The sequence below is a fragment of the Alosa alosa genome, chromosome 15 (genome assembly GCF_017589495.1).
Source record: "Alosa alosa isolate M-15738 ecotype Scorff River chromosome 15, AALO_Geno_1.1, whole genome shotgun sequence".
NCBI lineage: Eukaryota > Metazoa > Chordata > Actinopteri > Clupeiformes > Clupeidae > Alosa > Alosa alosa.
This window is the reverse complement of record NC_063203.1, coordinates 8,097,821-8,111,965: the sequence shown is the minus strand read 5'-3', so window position 1 is coordinate 8,111,965 and position 14,145 is coordinate 8,097,821. Positions and strand designations below refer to the sequence as shown.

Genomic DNA, 14,145 nt, shown 5'->3' with positions numbered 1-14,145 from the left:
GCTGGCCAAATAGGCTACCATAAATGAACTGCAGTGTGATTGGGAAACCTCCCCATTTCCAACATAATTAACATTCCACATAAACAGACCTGGGACTATAGACCTATTTTCAACACTTACGTTTTGTGAACGTAGGCTATAGGCCTACGTTAGCGCTCAGCAAATAATGTGGTCACACTACCCATCCAACTATGCATTCATGTTGTAAAGTTCAGTCGTAAAACTAGTCTATTTATTCTAACATAGTTCAGTCGTGTGTATATTATTCAGGACAAAACGTGGGCAAAACCCTTCATGTTACATTAAGTCTAATCAATCTACATGTTACGTTACAATCGCAGATGGGGAATAGCCTATAACGTTTCTAACGTTTTTGGGTTAGCCTACTCACGTTCCTAGAAATATGGCTTTCATGGAGCACACTTCACTTATTGCACAGAATGTATTTGGGTGAGTGGCCAGACTTGTAGCCTATGGTTTCGCCTGTAATTATTCTCATTAAAAACTAGCGACTGTGTTTACAAGCAGTTTCCACGTTCAAGCTATCGGCTTGGATGGAATTAGTGGTGCTACCAAAGACCCCTGATCGAAACCACTCGGCTTCACTCTGGTGCTACTATGTAGCCTACATCTCTTTATTGACGTGCCGCCCGCGAGACTTGGGAGACGCCATTGTACTTTGATAGGGACTGTTGCTGGGATGATGCGATGCAGCAGCAAGCAATTTCGATTCCGACTTTTTCTTCGGCCTCTTATTGTTCGTTCTATCATTGTAAAATTGCTACAGTTTATCCCAGTTTGCCTAAATACCGACATAGTCTCTTTCCCTTCCGAAAAGCCCCTATGAGGGCGGAACAACGGTAACTTGAGGTCAACACTTGATAATTAGTTCGTCTCCATTTGCAATGCTCTCCATGAGCATGCGCAGCGCAGGCGCCAGTACTACAAAAAAATACAAAATACCCTACATAACATTCTCTACGAACTTTTTGTATGAGTATTTAATGTGTAACAATTTAAGCAGAATTATTTTCTTTATTTTTTCCTTTAATTCAAACACTGAGCCCGACCAGCCCGACTTTCACAACCCAATGCGCATGCTCACACGTCAGTTCGTTCGCGTTTGCGCCAACTCAATTGAGAGAATGTTAGCTTAGCTGTGCTAGCAAGCAATGATGGTTGCCTTTTCATAACAATACTTCAGATATTGCAGTGTGCGGCGAATAACATGTTTGCGCTTTTTAACAGTCGGTTAAACTAAGGGAACATTTTTTCTGCATATTATTGGAATCTGCTTATTGACAACAATGGAAGCAAGCTGTTTTGTTCATTTTACTAGCATCCTTACCAGCAGCTTTTGCAGGAGCAGAGAGAAGAATCACATAGGCTAGGCCGCATAAACAATAACTATTTCGAACGTGGTAAGCCTATTTAAAGCTCGGGGTGAAAGGAAACCCTACAATTTATGCACTTTTGATGATCCTTTGACATTATGGTTCGCTGTGTTTCGTAGCTCTGTTACCCTAACAGCAAGTACCCTTAACGTTGTCTTTGCTTGTCGAAATGGGTCGCTAGCTAAATAGCTAGCTAGGCAGCGACACTAACCTTGGCTAGCACAGCCAGCATTACTCTCTTTTATTCTCTGCATTTATGAAAGCATCTTCAAGAAGCCTTGTCACATTTGTTTTTCAATCGACTGCCGATTAAAAGAGAGTGTCACACTCTCTTAGACCGTGAAACCTAAGGATTCTTACCAGCGGGAGCCTTGATTGTGCTAACGTTTGATGAATGTGGGACAAAATGGAGACCCCGAGGATTGTGTACGATTTGGATACGTCTGGGGGTCTAATGGAGGTGAGGCAAGATGTCATTCAAGTTATATTTTATTCTGATACAGTCACACTTGTAAACTGTCTCTATCCAGAAAGAGCTGGTCAAGTTGAAAGAGGTACTTGCAAAATAACCATCCAAATCAGTTGCTCGAAGTAGCCATGCTACCAATGAACTCAAAAGTACAGTGTAGTGCTAGGCAGTTTTACAATAATTAACTTTGCTGGCACTTCAGTTATTTATAGCCAGTGCACTGATGAGGTATGCCAAGGCCTAAGCACACCATGTACACGTTAATGTACATTATATACAGGTTAATTGGGCGTATGAAAAGGTAATTCACAGCTATGTTAATCAACACTTAAACTGGCCACACTCGCGAAGACAGTTGTGAGAGTAGCTTGACTCCAAACTTGATATGTTGTAGCCCAAGCTGTATATGGATACAAACTGGGAATTAACCGCTGGTTGCAACGTTACATATGCACTAGCCAGCTGTATGATGGCTTGGTACAACATGTCTTTTGGATGTTTGTTTACACTGTTGGAAGCCAATCCGCAAACGGCATATACTTGCGTTTTAAGTAAACCTGTGACCTGTTTAATGTATCCACTTTCAGCAAATACAGACGCTGCTTGCACCACCAAAGTCTGAGGATGGAGAAAAGAAGCGAAAACCGGAAAGGGAACCCCGGAGAAGTGGGAGAGCCAATAACCACGATACCTGTGATAGTTGCCGCGAGGGAGGCGATCTTCTGTGTTGTGATCATTGTCCCGCCGCCTTTCATTTGCAGTGCTGGTAAACTGATACTTTGAATTCTTTATTGTCTGTAAGCGTCTGCGTGGACTTTTCAAGCTTTCCCTTACCTCAAAGCAAATGTTTCCCATAACAGTCAGCAAATGAGGTGGCCAGTCAAGTGATGTTTGGACCGTGTGAGAGTTAGAGAGGCTGTCAACTCCACCTCATTTGTACAATGAGCATAGTAAATCATAATTTTTACAAAGAAACACATTTTACTGGAGATGCAGCCAGCATCATCGACACCTTTTGTGCGTTTGGGGAGCTGCAGTTGGGCCCCAGGCATTTGCACTCTACAGACTTCACAGTTAATTCAGTGAGCCAGCAGGGCACAGTATCTGTTTGAAGCTGTTCATGTTCCATTATCTCGTTGCTAGATTTACCGTATGTGTACTGTGCAGCACCTAAGGCTGATGGTAAAGAGCAAGTTAAACTCGGAGTCAGCCTTGCACTTTGTCAGGGTGCTTCTGTTTACACGGAATAGTGACCTCTTTCAAATTTTTTTTTTTACCTTGGCACCATTCATCTGTCATTCTGTTAAGTCAACCTGAGCTGTCTAATACACTTCATGTCACATTATGATGGTAATCGAGGCTGTCGTTGTTAAGGCTTTCTCATCACCCAACAGCAAAGCTAGTCTGTGTGCTAAAACCTCAGAATAATAATTGTATGCTAATGTTGATGTTCATGTTAATGATCCAATGATCACAAACAAAACCATTATATAGATCACAGTTTGCAGTTCAGGCAAAAGTAATCGATGTAACCTGTACAAAAGCAGCTGTTTGGTGTATTAGCATAGCCATTTACTTTTGATTTCTAAGAAGGTATCACATACTTGAGAAGAGTCTACACTCATTATAACCTCCCCTTATCAACTTTTGACGTTGTCTATGGACCATACTGATGGGTCATTAAAACTTTATTATGGAAATACTCTTGGTTCAGCATGGGCCTAAAAGCCCAATTACACTCCCTTTGTTGTCATGCTCCTGTCACTGGATATCCTGTGGCTATGTGTAATGCTTTCCACTAGAGGGAGACAAGACAGCATAGTTGCAGCATCGTTGGTTCTTTGTTATTATTTTTAATAACTTCTGAGCATGCAAGGAGACATAAATGTTATTCAAGCAATCTATTAATGCTGATCCAGGACACATTTCAAAATACTTGAACACTTCAAACATGTATAGATGTATGTGTTGTCATAGTCAGCGTCACACAGGGGTTGGTGGCAAAAGATTGTTGGCTCTCGTTTAGTTGAATGGGAAATGCTAAACTTTCTCATTGTTCTTAAATAACTTTATGGTGTTTCCTATCATTGGGGTATAATGTTTTTACACAGTAGTGTATATACCACAGAATATGTTCTTATCAACATCATCAAAATTCACTTTGGGTATTTATTTGATAACGGTAAAGGCGGCTGCATGTAACGTTATGTTATCAGCCCCTACAATTCTTAACAGACTCCATGACTTCCTTGGCTATACCATCGAGAAATCAACTTATTGGCAGTCTCTAGCTTTAGATAAAATATGGCACTTGTGAGAGTGGCTTTGGTAACGCATATTCAGCAGAGTGCCGCAAGTAGTCACTGCTGTAGGGATATCCTTTACCAACAAAGGCCACAATCAGAAATGCCAAATTGCTTCTATAAAACACTTTTACTACCAACTGAGTATTAAGACATCAAATAGTGTTTTCTGTCATTTATTTGGATTTTTGTTGGTTCATCCTCTTGGGATATTGCGACTCACGTAATGCTTCTCGTCCAGTCAGATATTGATCAATAGTTTGTCCTGACCTAACAGTTGTGTAAAGGGAGTTTTTACCATAGTATACTGTGATGCCTTTTGCATTACTCAATGTTCCAATTTCCTTGCCTGAATATCTAAAAATCAAGATTTAAAGGGTAGTTGCTGTATTGTACCTCTGAAGTGTTCCACATTTGGCTGTGTTGTGAAAGTAATGTATCTGATATTTGTGTTTTACTTTGGGAACAGCAATCCCCCACTGAGTGAAGAAATGCTTCCTCCAGGAGACTGGATGTGTCATCGCTGTAATGTTCACAAGAAGGTGAGAAGGATTTCTAGATTTTTATTTTTATTTTACTGACTTTTGTTTGCCACAATGTACTTTAGTGTATCATATTACCATCTCTTCTGAACAGTGAGTATAGTCCTGGCCACAACAGAACATTGTTTGGCACCTAAGTAAATAGTTTGTGCCGTTTATTTTGGAGTTACCATACCAATGTAAATTCATCCTAGTTAACCATTGTGTCTTTGATTTGTGAAACAGATCTGTGTAGATTTTGAACATTTCCACCATTGTGTGGCTAATAGCCAACTGAGCTTGTTTGTTATCTGACTATTGTTTGTTTGTTTGTTTGTTTGTTTGTGTGTGTGTTGTGTAGAAGCTGTGAGCAGAAGGCCGAGCAGATGAACGGCCTGCTGGAGTGTCCGCCTCCAAGCCATCGCCCCCGCAGCTGAGCTGGACTTGAGGCGGGCGCCGGACGGCCCTGCGCTTGCCTGACGGTTCGCCCCCGTGCCGGGCGGTGGCGGGCGGAGCCTGGCGGGTGGCGGTGGCGCAGGTCCGCCTCCTGGAGCTGGGTCAGCAGTCGGCCCAGCAGCCGCCTCGCACCCTGACCTCCAACGCCCACGACACCCCACGCCATCGGAGCCCAACGACGCCGACGGTGGAGATGGACCCTGAGGAAGACGCTGGCCCGGAGACGGACGGGCCACGGGGGACCCCGCCTGAAGCGCCCCTTCGAAGCTGCTCATCGCTGCCGCCATGGAGCAGAACCCCACGCAGTTCCAGCTGCCCAACGAAGCTCACTTGCACCCACTGCGCTGCCAGGTCAGCAGAGTGGTATCACTTAACACTCTCAACCCATTGCCAAGAGCCCATTGTAGTTCATAGAAGCAGCCATCTGTCCTCCCTTTACCATATTGGAAGCAGCAGTGCAGTGTACAAGCTGCAAGCATTCCTTTAGCATAAATGCCCCTGATGTATGTTCTCACTGTAATCTAATGTTGAATGAATCTGATTAATGACACAATGTCCGTGGTCTTCCAGGAAGCAGCAAGCTTAAGACGGAAAGAAGAAATGACCGAAAGAATGTAAAGAGGCAGCAGCACGAGCTGGACCCCAGTGGGCTGGTCCCACTGCCAGTCAGGCTGTGCTACTCCTGTAGCAGGTAGGACATCTTGAACACTATGAACAAAAGAAAGTGTTCAATTCAGTATTTGCTATTCATAAAGTTACTTGACAGGTCCAACAACCTGGTCATCTTAGACACCTGCATTTTCATACATTTACATAGTTTTGCATGTTCCGTATTTGTTCATCACAATCTGATTAACCCTCAAATATATGCATTATTTGATTTTAATGAGTAAGATGCAATGCATCACTGATGTGTATGTGTATTTATTTACTTATCTATTTTATTTTTATTTTACTGACTTTTGTTTGCCACAATGTACTTTAGTGTATCATATTACCATCTCTTCTGAACAGTGAGTATAGTCCTGGCCACAACAGAACATTGTTTGGCACCTAAGTAAATAGTTTGTGCCGTTTATTTTGGAGTTACCATACCAATGTAAATTCATCCTAGTTAACCATTGTGTCTTTGATTTGTGAAACAGATCTGTGTAGATTTTGAACATTTTCACCATTGTGGAGTCTTGTTTCTAGTCAGTGCATATTGTCTGGGAAAGTAGCCCTTATTGTGTGGCTAATAGCCAACTGAGCTTGTTTGTTATCTGACTATTGTTTGTTTGTTTGTTTGTTTGTTTGTGTGTGTGTTGTGTAGAAGCGTGAGCAGAAGGCCGAGCAGATGAACGGCCTGCTGGAGTGTCCGCTCTCCAAGCGCTCATCGTCCCCGGCAGCTGAGCTGGACTTGAGTGCGGGCGCCGGGACGGGCCCTGCGCTGCGTCTGGACAGTCTGCCCCCCGTGCCGGGCGGTGGCGGCGGGAGCCTGCGGGTGGCGGTGGCGCAGGTCCGTCTCCTGGAGCGCCGGGTCAGCAGTCGGCCCAGCAGCCGCCCCGGCACCCCGACCTCCAACGCCTCCACGGACACCCCCACGCCATCGGAGCCCAACGACGCCGACGAGGAGATGCTGGACCCTGAGGAAGACGCGCCGGGCCCGGAGACGGACGGGGCCACGGGGGGACCCCGTCTGAAGCGTCCCTTCGAGCTGCTCATCGCTGCCGCCATGGAGCAGAACCCCACGCAGTTCCAGCTGCCCAACGAGCTCACTTGCACGACTGCGCTGCCAGGTCAGCAGAGTGGTATCACTTAACACTCTCAACCCATTGCCAAGAGCCCATTGTAGTTCATAGAAGCAGCCATCTGTCCTCCCTTTACCATATTGGAAGCAGCAGTGCAGTGTACAAGCTGCAAGCATTCCTTTAGCATAAATGCCCCTGATGTATGTTCTCACTGTAATCTAATGTTGAATGAATCTGATTAATGACACAATGTCCGTGGTCTTCCAGGAAGCAGCAAGCGAAGACGGAAAGAAGAAATGACCGGAAAGAATGTAAAGAGGCAGCAGCACGAGCTGGACCCCAGTGGGCTGGTACCACTGCCAGTCAGGCTGTGCTACTCCTGTAGCAGGTAGGACATCTTGAACACTATGAACAAAAGAAAGTGTTCAATTCAGTATTTGCTATTCATAAAGTTACTTGACAGGTCCAACAACCTGGTCATCTTAGACACCTGCATTTTCATACATTTACATAGTTTTGCATGTTCCGTATTTGTTCATCACAATCTGATTAACCCTCAAATATATGCATTATTTGATTTTAATGAGTAAGATGCAATGCATCACTGATGTGTATGTGTATTTATTTACTTATCTATTTTATTTTATTTTATTATTCTTTAGCTAATGCACTATGTACAGCACTTTGGTCAGTGCGAGCTGTGGTTAAATGTGCTTTAAAAATTAATTTTACTTGCATACCAGACGTTATAGCATAGATCTAGCAGAGATTTCCTTATGGAGACTACCTATCCTGTTAGAAAACTCATGGGAAGGGTTGATTAGTTCAGTAAATTAGCCCAGCCAGTGTGGAGTAAAGTCATTTTGCAATTGCAAATGTCATTTGTTTGTATTAGTAGTGTGAAAGGTCATAGAAATGGCATTTCTCTTAAAAAGTCAGAGAAAGGTTTTGTAATGTTGCTCATGAAACTGGGTGGGAACCAAAAAACAGCTTCTGGTGGAAAAGTCCAGACCCTACTGTCGTTATACTTTTTCACCCTGAGATTGGACTCTCCCTTTTCGGGCAATCTCTGGATCCAGTAGTCAACATGTTTTTGAAACTGCTCGTCTTCCTCTGCTGTTCTCAGGAGCTGCAGAGTTGCTCCGCTGGTCCAGTGCGATTACTGCCCCCTGCTGTTCCACATGGACTGTCTGGACCCGCCTCTCACTGCCATGCCCACTGGGAGATGGATGTGTCCAAACCACATTGAGCATGTGGTGGTGAGTCTCTACCAAAATCAGCATTTGAAATGCTCAGCACCCTGAAGTATAGAAAGGAAATTTTCCCAAATTAAACAGTATTTTAAACAGACTGCACATTTTAATTTGGAGCAGAAAACAAAGGAACTTTACCAGCACATTTCCATTTGTTACGTATTACTAGTGAATACATTGTGAATTATGATCACCGGATAGTAATTTGTGTGTTGAATATGAGAGGCGGCTTTGTGTTGTGAACTAACATCCTTTTCTTGCTCAGCTGAACCAGAGGAGTACAACCTACAGCAATCGGTGCCAGCTCTTTGACCGGTTCCAGGACCGCATTTCCCAGAATGCTGTCAAGGTTGACTTCCTGCGGCTGGCCCACAGACAAAACTTGCCCCACCGAAAGGGCCCTCATCACAGCAAGTTGGCACTTAAGGTACCATTACCATTGCTGGCATGGTCCTCCATGCTCATAAGCAGAATAAGGAACTATATCCTTCTTAGTTGCACAAATTAAGTATAGAGCATGAAACTTAATTTAACTAAATCTTTTTCAGGTCCCGGACTCCATTAAGAGTCAGTACCAGTGCCCCCCTCCCCTTCCAGAACCTTCTGGAGTCCGACAAGGGGAGTTGATCTGTCACGGCGTTCCTGAAAAGGAGCATCAGGCACCCCTTCAGTATTCTGCCAACGAGGCCGAGCAACAAGAGGTGAGCACACCTGACATCCAGCCAGCACCTGCCGTTATCACAGTGGCTATACCAGTGGCTATACCAGTGACTTTGTATTCCCTCGTATGTCAATTCTATGTAGATGAGCATTTTATTTAGTTCTGTGTCATTCTAACTATTGTCCTTTTGTGCTGCAGTGGCTTCGTGGTGTCATTGCACTTCAGTGCAGTGTCATGAGACATTTATCTGCCAAGCAGATGCCATCCTCAAAACGGGACTCCAAGCAGAGCCATCAGGCCGATGTCAAGCCTTGTGTGGAGGCCAACGAGCTCAGCTCCCCGAGCCCCACACACAGGACCCATTCACCCAGCCCTTTGTCCAAGCCCTGCAGTGCTCGCGTTGGCCCCCAGGGGGCTCCAGTCGTCCACAAGCCCCAGGCCCCTTCGGAACAACTGGACCGGTGCAGTGACTCGAGCGAGAAGCCCTGCCAGGACTGCAGGCCCCTCAACGGCCTGCTGGAGGGACGGCTGAAGGCCAATGGCCCCGTGGTGCATGAGGTGACGGAGCAGGGTGACCACAAGCCCACCAGGCTGCAGAGTCCGTCGGTGCTGGAGCCATCGCTCCCCAACCATGTGAAGACGGATGGCGTGAAGACTGAGAAGAGCGGCCCTCCCTTAAGCGTCTGCGCTCAGAGAGAGAGCCCCCGTCTGGTGTCACCGGCATCATCGGGTGCCAGCTCGGTCTTGGCTGGCGAGGTGGCTAGTATGGGTGGTGCCAAGGTTTCGTCCTCTGTGGTGGACACGCATACCTTCACCCTGCCCAGACCCATCCAGGATAAGCCCACGGACAGGCTGGCATCCCCTCTACCTCCCTCCGGTATGGCACCTCTTTCCACAAACCAGCCAGGGCAGAGCAGAGGTTTTATGGCTAGTTGGAGGCTTAGTCACTGTTTTCAAATAATTTCAAACATGCTCTCCAGACATATTTTTTATCTCTCTCAAAACCAAGTTGCTTTTTCAGTGGACTGAAACAACAAGGTACATAATGTTATTTAGCAGTCTTACATAAATCAGTCGGAAATGTAGATTGCCGATTGATTGACCTCCATTGAGAGACTGCTATCAATGCATTGAGCTAAAAGCTTAGTCATGTTATTTAGACTGCAGTGTTTTTCCATTTCTCAATGTCATGTTTTTTGCACTTAGGGGGGAAGGTGTCTCCCGGTAGCATGTCCATGTCTCCAGCAATAGCAGCTCTGTCCGGCTGCTTGAAAGGAGTAGTTGAAGGAAAACCAGGTGAGGCTCATTCAACTCAGTGCTACTCTTTATGAACAGACAAAAAAGCTAAAACCAGGATGCACCCAAGGTGTTTTTCACAATTCCCACTAGTGTGCACTCAATGCTATCGCGTAAGTGTACCTGTATTTTGGTGCTTATTGTAAATGCTGTTTTGTGGACAGACATTGAGCTGAGCAAGCTGGATGAAGACATGGTTCGAATGCTGGCTTGGCAGAGGATCCAGCAGCTCTTCCCCAAGAAGGTCTCCCAGCTCCCCAAACCCTGTGGGGTGCCCTCTCCCATTTCTGCCTCTCCATCTCCTCCTACCCCCACCCCGCCCTCTGAAGGTAAGACTACAGTAGCCCTTGTTCTCTTGTCCTCATTCTTTAGCCTGACTGGACAAACTCTGTTTAATGTTGCAAGTGTTCATTCTAAGATGGCCATTTGAAGTGAGGGTACGGAATGACCCAAATACAATTGTTTTATATTTGTGTATGTATGCGATGAAATTTTTTTTATTATTATGTAACGTGTACTATCTATGCTATAATTACAGCACAAAAGAAGGAGGTTCAGGCGCGGGCTGCGTTTTATCCTGTGCTGGGCAAAGGGGAAGCTGTAAGCATGCGTTACAGGACCCTGTACATAGGAACCGGTAAGACTTGACTGGCGAAAAATGAATAAACATTCAGGCACTTGGTTTTGTGTACATACATGGGTGGCTAACACTGTCCACTTGACGTCTATTCTCCAGGTGCTGAAATGGACGTGTGCCTTACCAAATATGGTCGTTGCAATTATGTTTCAGGAAAACATGCCTGTATTTTCTATGATGAGGTAAGCAACACCCAGCCACATGCATACTGAAAGTGCTTATAAAGTATAGCAAATCACATACCATAGACAAAATAGTTAGATTGGGCTTCCTCTAATAAGCTTAGCTTATTGGAATTACACTATCAAGTCTACATCCTGTCACTCTTTTGGTTCCTCAGAACACGAAGCATTATGAGCTGCTGAACTACAGTGAGCACGGGACCACCGTGGACAACGTCCTCTACTCTTGTGACTTCTCAGAGAAGGTGGCTCCCACCCCACCGAGCAGTCTGGTCTCCAAAGTGCAGAGCATCACCCGTGAGTATCCCCCATGCTCTGGAATAGAATGGCTGTTTGACTAAGAGACTCTCAAGCTTAGTTGATGCATGGTTTATACATCTGTAGGGCACATTTATACATGTATCAGTTTCAGTTGTTGGGGGACCCTTGAGTTTTCATGTAATTCTGTATTAAATTCCTGATTTAATGGGGGTTCAACCCATTAGGAGTTCCATCTTTAAGGAGCTTTTGGAATGCTGTGTCATGATGCAGTCTAATATTAAAATGGATATTTTTCCCACCATCAGCTGTGTGATCACTTATTCACTGCGTTCCCACAGGTCGCTGTAAGAAGAGGAAATCTGAGGCGGAGGACGCAGTGGAGGGCTTTCTGCCAGCAGGTGGCGTGATGAGCAGCCAATGCCAGGCGGAGTCCTCCAGGCACCAGTGCAACTGCAAGGCCAGCAGCTCGAGCCTGATTGGGGGCAGCGGAGCCGGTTGGGAGGGCACGGCGCTCCTGCACCACGGCAGCTGCGTCAAGCTGGGCTGCCTGCAGTTCATCTTCAGCATCGCCGAGTTCGCCGCCAAGCAGCCCAAGGAGGAGGTGGTGGTGATGGAGGAGGTGGTGATGGAGGTGCAAGAGGACATGGCCTGCCCCGTCCAGGAGTCCCAAGAGCTGGCAGGCGCCCGTGCTCTCTCGTCACAGCAAGTGCCCGTGCTGCACTCAAACTCGGTGCCCTAGCTCCCGGCTGCCACAACCATGCCCCAAGGGAAGCTCATGAAGCCTATTTGCATAGGGAAAAAAACGAAGCAACTTTCATTTTGTGACATTCATACATTCATCTGAATTCAAGGTATTTTGAGGTCTCATGAGCCATTTAATTTTGCACATTGTTTTAATTTTTTTGTTTTGTTTCTTTTTTGTTTAATGGAATTCAAATAATGCAAAGGCCGTTTCTACAACTATTTCTTGAAAAGGTGCTATCTTCCGCTATTTGGGAGTTTGTCACCTGATCTTCATACACAGAGTATCATATTGTCCTCTTTGTGCCAGTATAGGATGTTTTGATATGTGTTCTCTTTCAATCAGCTCATTTAATCCCATTCTATTTTATGATGGTAAAATATATTCATACCTTCTTTTGCTACTTTTGCACTGCAGGTAGCTGTTATCATCTTGCACACACATGCACACAAGTGTATGTTTGATAACTGTATGTGATGGACATACAAGGCATTTCAGTTTTCCGTGATTGAGGCATAGGACACCTTGTACATATACGTTGTTGTATAGTTTCAATTTGACAAGACTTCCTGAGTTTTAAGTTCTCTTTGTGTATAAAACTTTGTGGTAAAACCTGTCTTTATGTCCTGTCCCATCTGTAATAGCTTGTGTAAATAGACACATCGTTTTAGATCTCGTTTTAAAATTCTTGCATTTCTGTACATGGAAAAAAAGGTTTTTGCCTGTATTATAACAGTGTAAATACATAAAGATTTTTAAGTACAAAGCAAGAAATTGTCTGCTTGTGTTAAAGGGTGTGTGGCTGTAAGCATGTTTGTTGTGTCTGAAAGAAGTACATACCTTGGACATTGTGTAAGTATGAAGAAAGGTTAGCAAAACATGCAACAGAACATGAGCCATACCAAACCACTTAACCCAAACCCAAGATAATTGCACTTCATATTGTATATATATAATGACATATATGGTGTATGATATGCAATCTGTGAAGTAGTTTACAATAGGTATCACATTGCACTCTGGTCTACAGTACATAGCAAAGGTTTATCATTTCTCTAGGAAATCCACTGGCAGAAGGGCAGGTGACCGCAAACAGGAACCCTGTGACACCCTGTCGAAAAGGGTTAGTTCTCATTTAGTTGCTTTTTTATAACTTTTCTGGGGCCAGTAGGGTGTGTTGCCTTTTTAAAAGTGTCCTGTTTTATCTGTCTATTTTTAGAATACATCAGTATCATTTTCAGTATGTATTATATAATGGAATCAGTAGTGTATAATCTACACTGCGTTCCTTTCCATGCACTGATGTGATTCCAATTGCCTGCCTATTCTGACTTCACTAATCTGACATTAATGGTATATAATATAATGTGTCCAAACATCTGCAATTATTGGCAATACTGTGTTTCACAAGGTGACCTTTGTCACAATCTGAATCAACGATTAGCAACTCACTCACACAGAAATGTAGATCGGCCATCCCCCAGTCTGACTGGCCTAGCATTTGAGGGCTCATCATTGGGTTTCTAATACAGCTGACCTCATTTATGTAACTTTTAGAAGGGTGGGCATTAATGGGGGCCAGTTCATGAAAAGCATCACAACTGAGGGGCCGGAGAAATACGGCTTGAAGTATGAGTAATCACATTACAGCTGTAGATACAATGAAGTACAGCAGCAGCAATATGGGTGTTCAAATGTTGTATTTTGTACATGCATAACAACATCTTTAACTGTTTTTTGATGGCTAATATGGAATGAAATACGTGATAAGATAACAGTAATGGAATCTGTGCTTTGCACAGTAACTGCTAGGTTCAAGATTTCCAGTGAGTACAAACAGGATTCAAACACTGTTCAGGTGAATTAAATGTGTAATCAGTCGCATATGTAGCTCTTCTGACGTATAGGCCTACTTGTTGCATTTGACGTTCCCATCATTTAAATGAGATGACCGTGACCTCTAGATTTTTTTTTGCAGTGGGGGCAGGCACCGGGGGTGTCTCCCCCGGGGTTTTTTTTCTGGTTGCTAATCACACTATTTTAACATGTTTTGAGAGGGATAGGCCCATCTTTTTTCTGACGCACGTCACGTTACCCCATGCATTAGCCTATACCAAATGCCACTGCTTGAATAAATGAAAAACATAGCCTGCCTAGTTCACATTGACAATGAAAACGTTTAGCCTAGGTTTCTGACAGAAATTACGTTTTGTGCCAACATATTGTAGAAACACAACCAC

The 14,145-nt window shown here is 44.4% G+C and overlaps 1 protein-coding gene across 2 annotated transcripts; it reads left to right on the top strand.

Moving 5' to 3' along the window:
• The first annotated feature begins 915 nt into the window (after nucleotides 1–915).
• On the top strand, nucleotides 916–12,669 carry phf12b (PHD finger protein 12b). 2 transcript variants are annotated; one of them, XM_048265218.1, is made up of 16 exons: nucleotides 916–1,421; nucleotides 1,731–1,854; nucleotides 2,451–2,629; nucleotides 4,636–4,708; nucleotides 6,456–6,921; nucleotides 7,141–7,261; nucleotides 8,000–8,132; nucleotides 8,392–8,553; nucleotides 8,675–8,827; nucleotides 8,986–9,664; nucleotides 9,994–10,083; nucleotides 10,248–10,412; nucleotides 10,622–10,720; nucleotides 10,820–10,902; nucleotides 11,061–11,199; nucleotides 11,502–12,669. In XM_048265218.1, the coding sequence occupies exons 2-16, from the start codon at nucleotides 1,789–1,791 to the stop codon at nucleotides 11,900–11,902; spliced, it is 3,009 nt and encodes a 1,002-aa protein (XP_048121175.1). In that variant the 5' UTR covers nucleotides 916–1,421; nucleotides 1,731–1,788; the 3' UTR covers nucleotides 11,903–12,669. The 2 variants fall into 2 exon arrangements, with proteins under 2 accessions (XP_048121175.1, XP_048121174.1); XM_048265217.1 differs by having other exon boundaries at nucleotides 916–1,854.
• The last annotated feature ends 1,476 nt before the right edge of the window (nucleotides 12,670–14,145 follow it).

Bases quoted from the DNA above. Each gene is read 5' to 3' on its own strand.
- phf12b (XM_048265218.1), top strand. From the start codon at position 1,789: ATGTGGGACAAAATGGAGACCCCGAGGATTGTGTACGATTTGGATACG. The intron at 10,721-10,819 runs GTAAGACTTGAC...TCTATTCTCCAG, and splicing joins GACCCTGTACATAGGAACCG to GTGCTGAAATGGACGTGTGC. The intron at 11,200-11,501 runs GTGAGTATCCCC...GCGTTCCCACAG, and splicing joins CAAAGTGCAGAGCATCACCC to GTCGCTGTAAGAAGAGGAAA.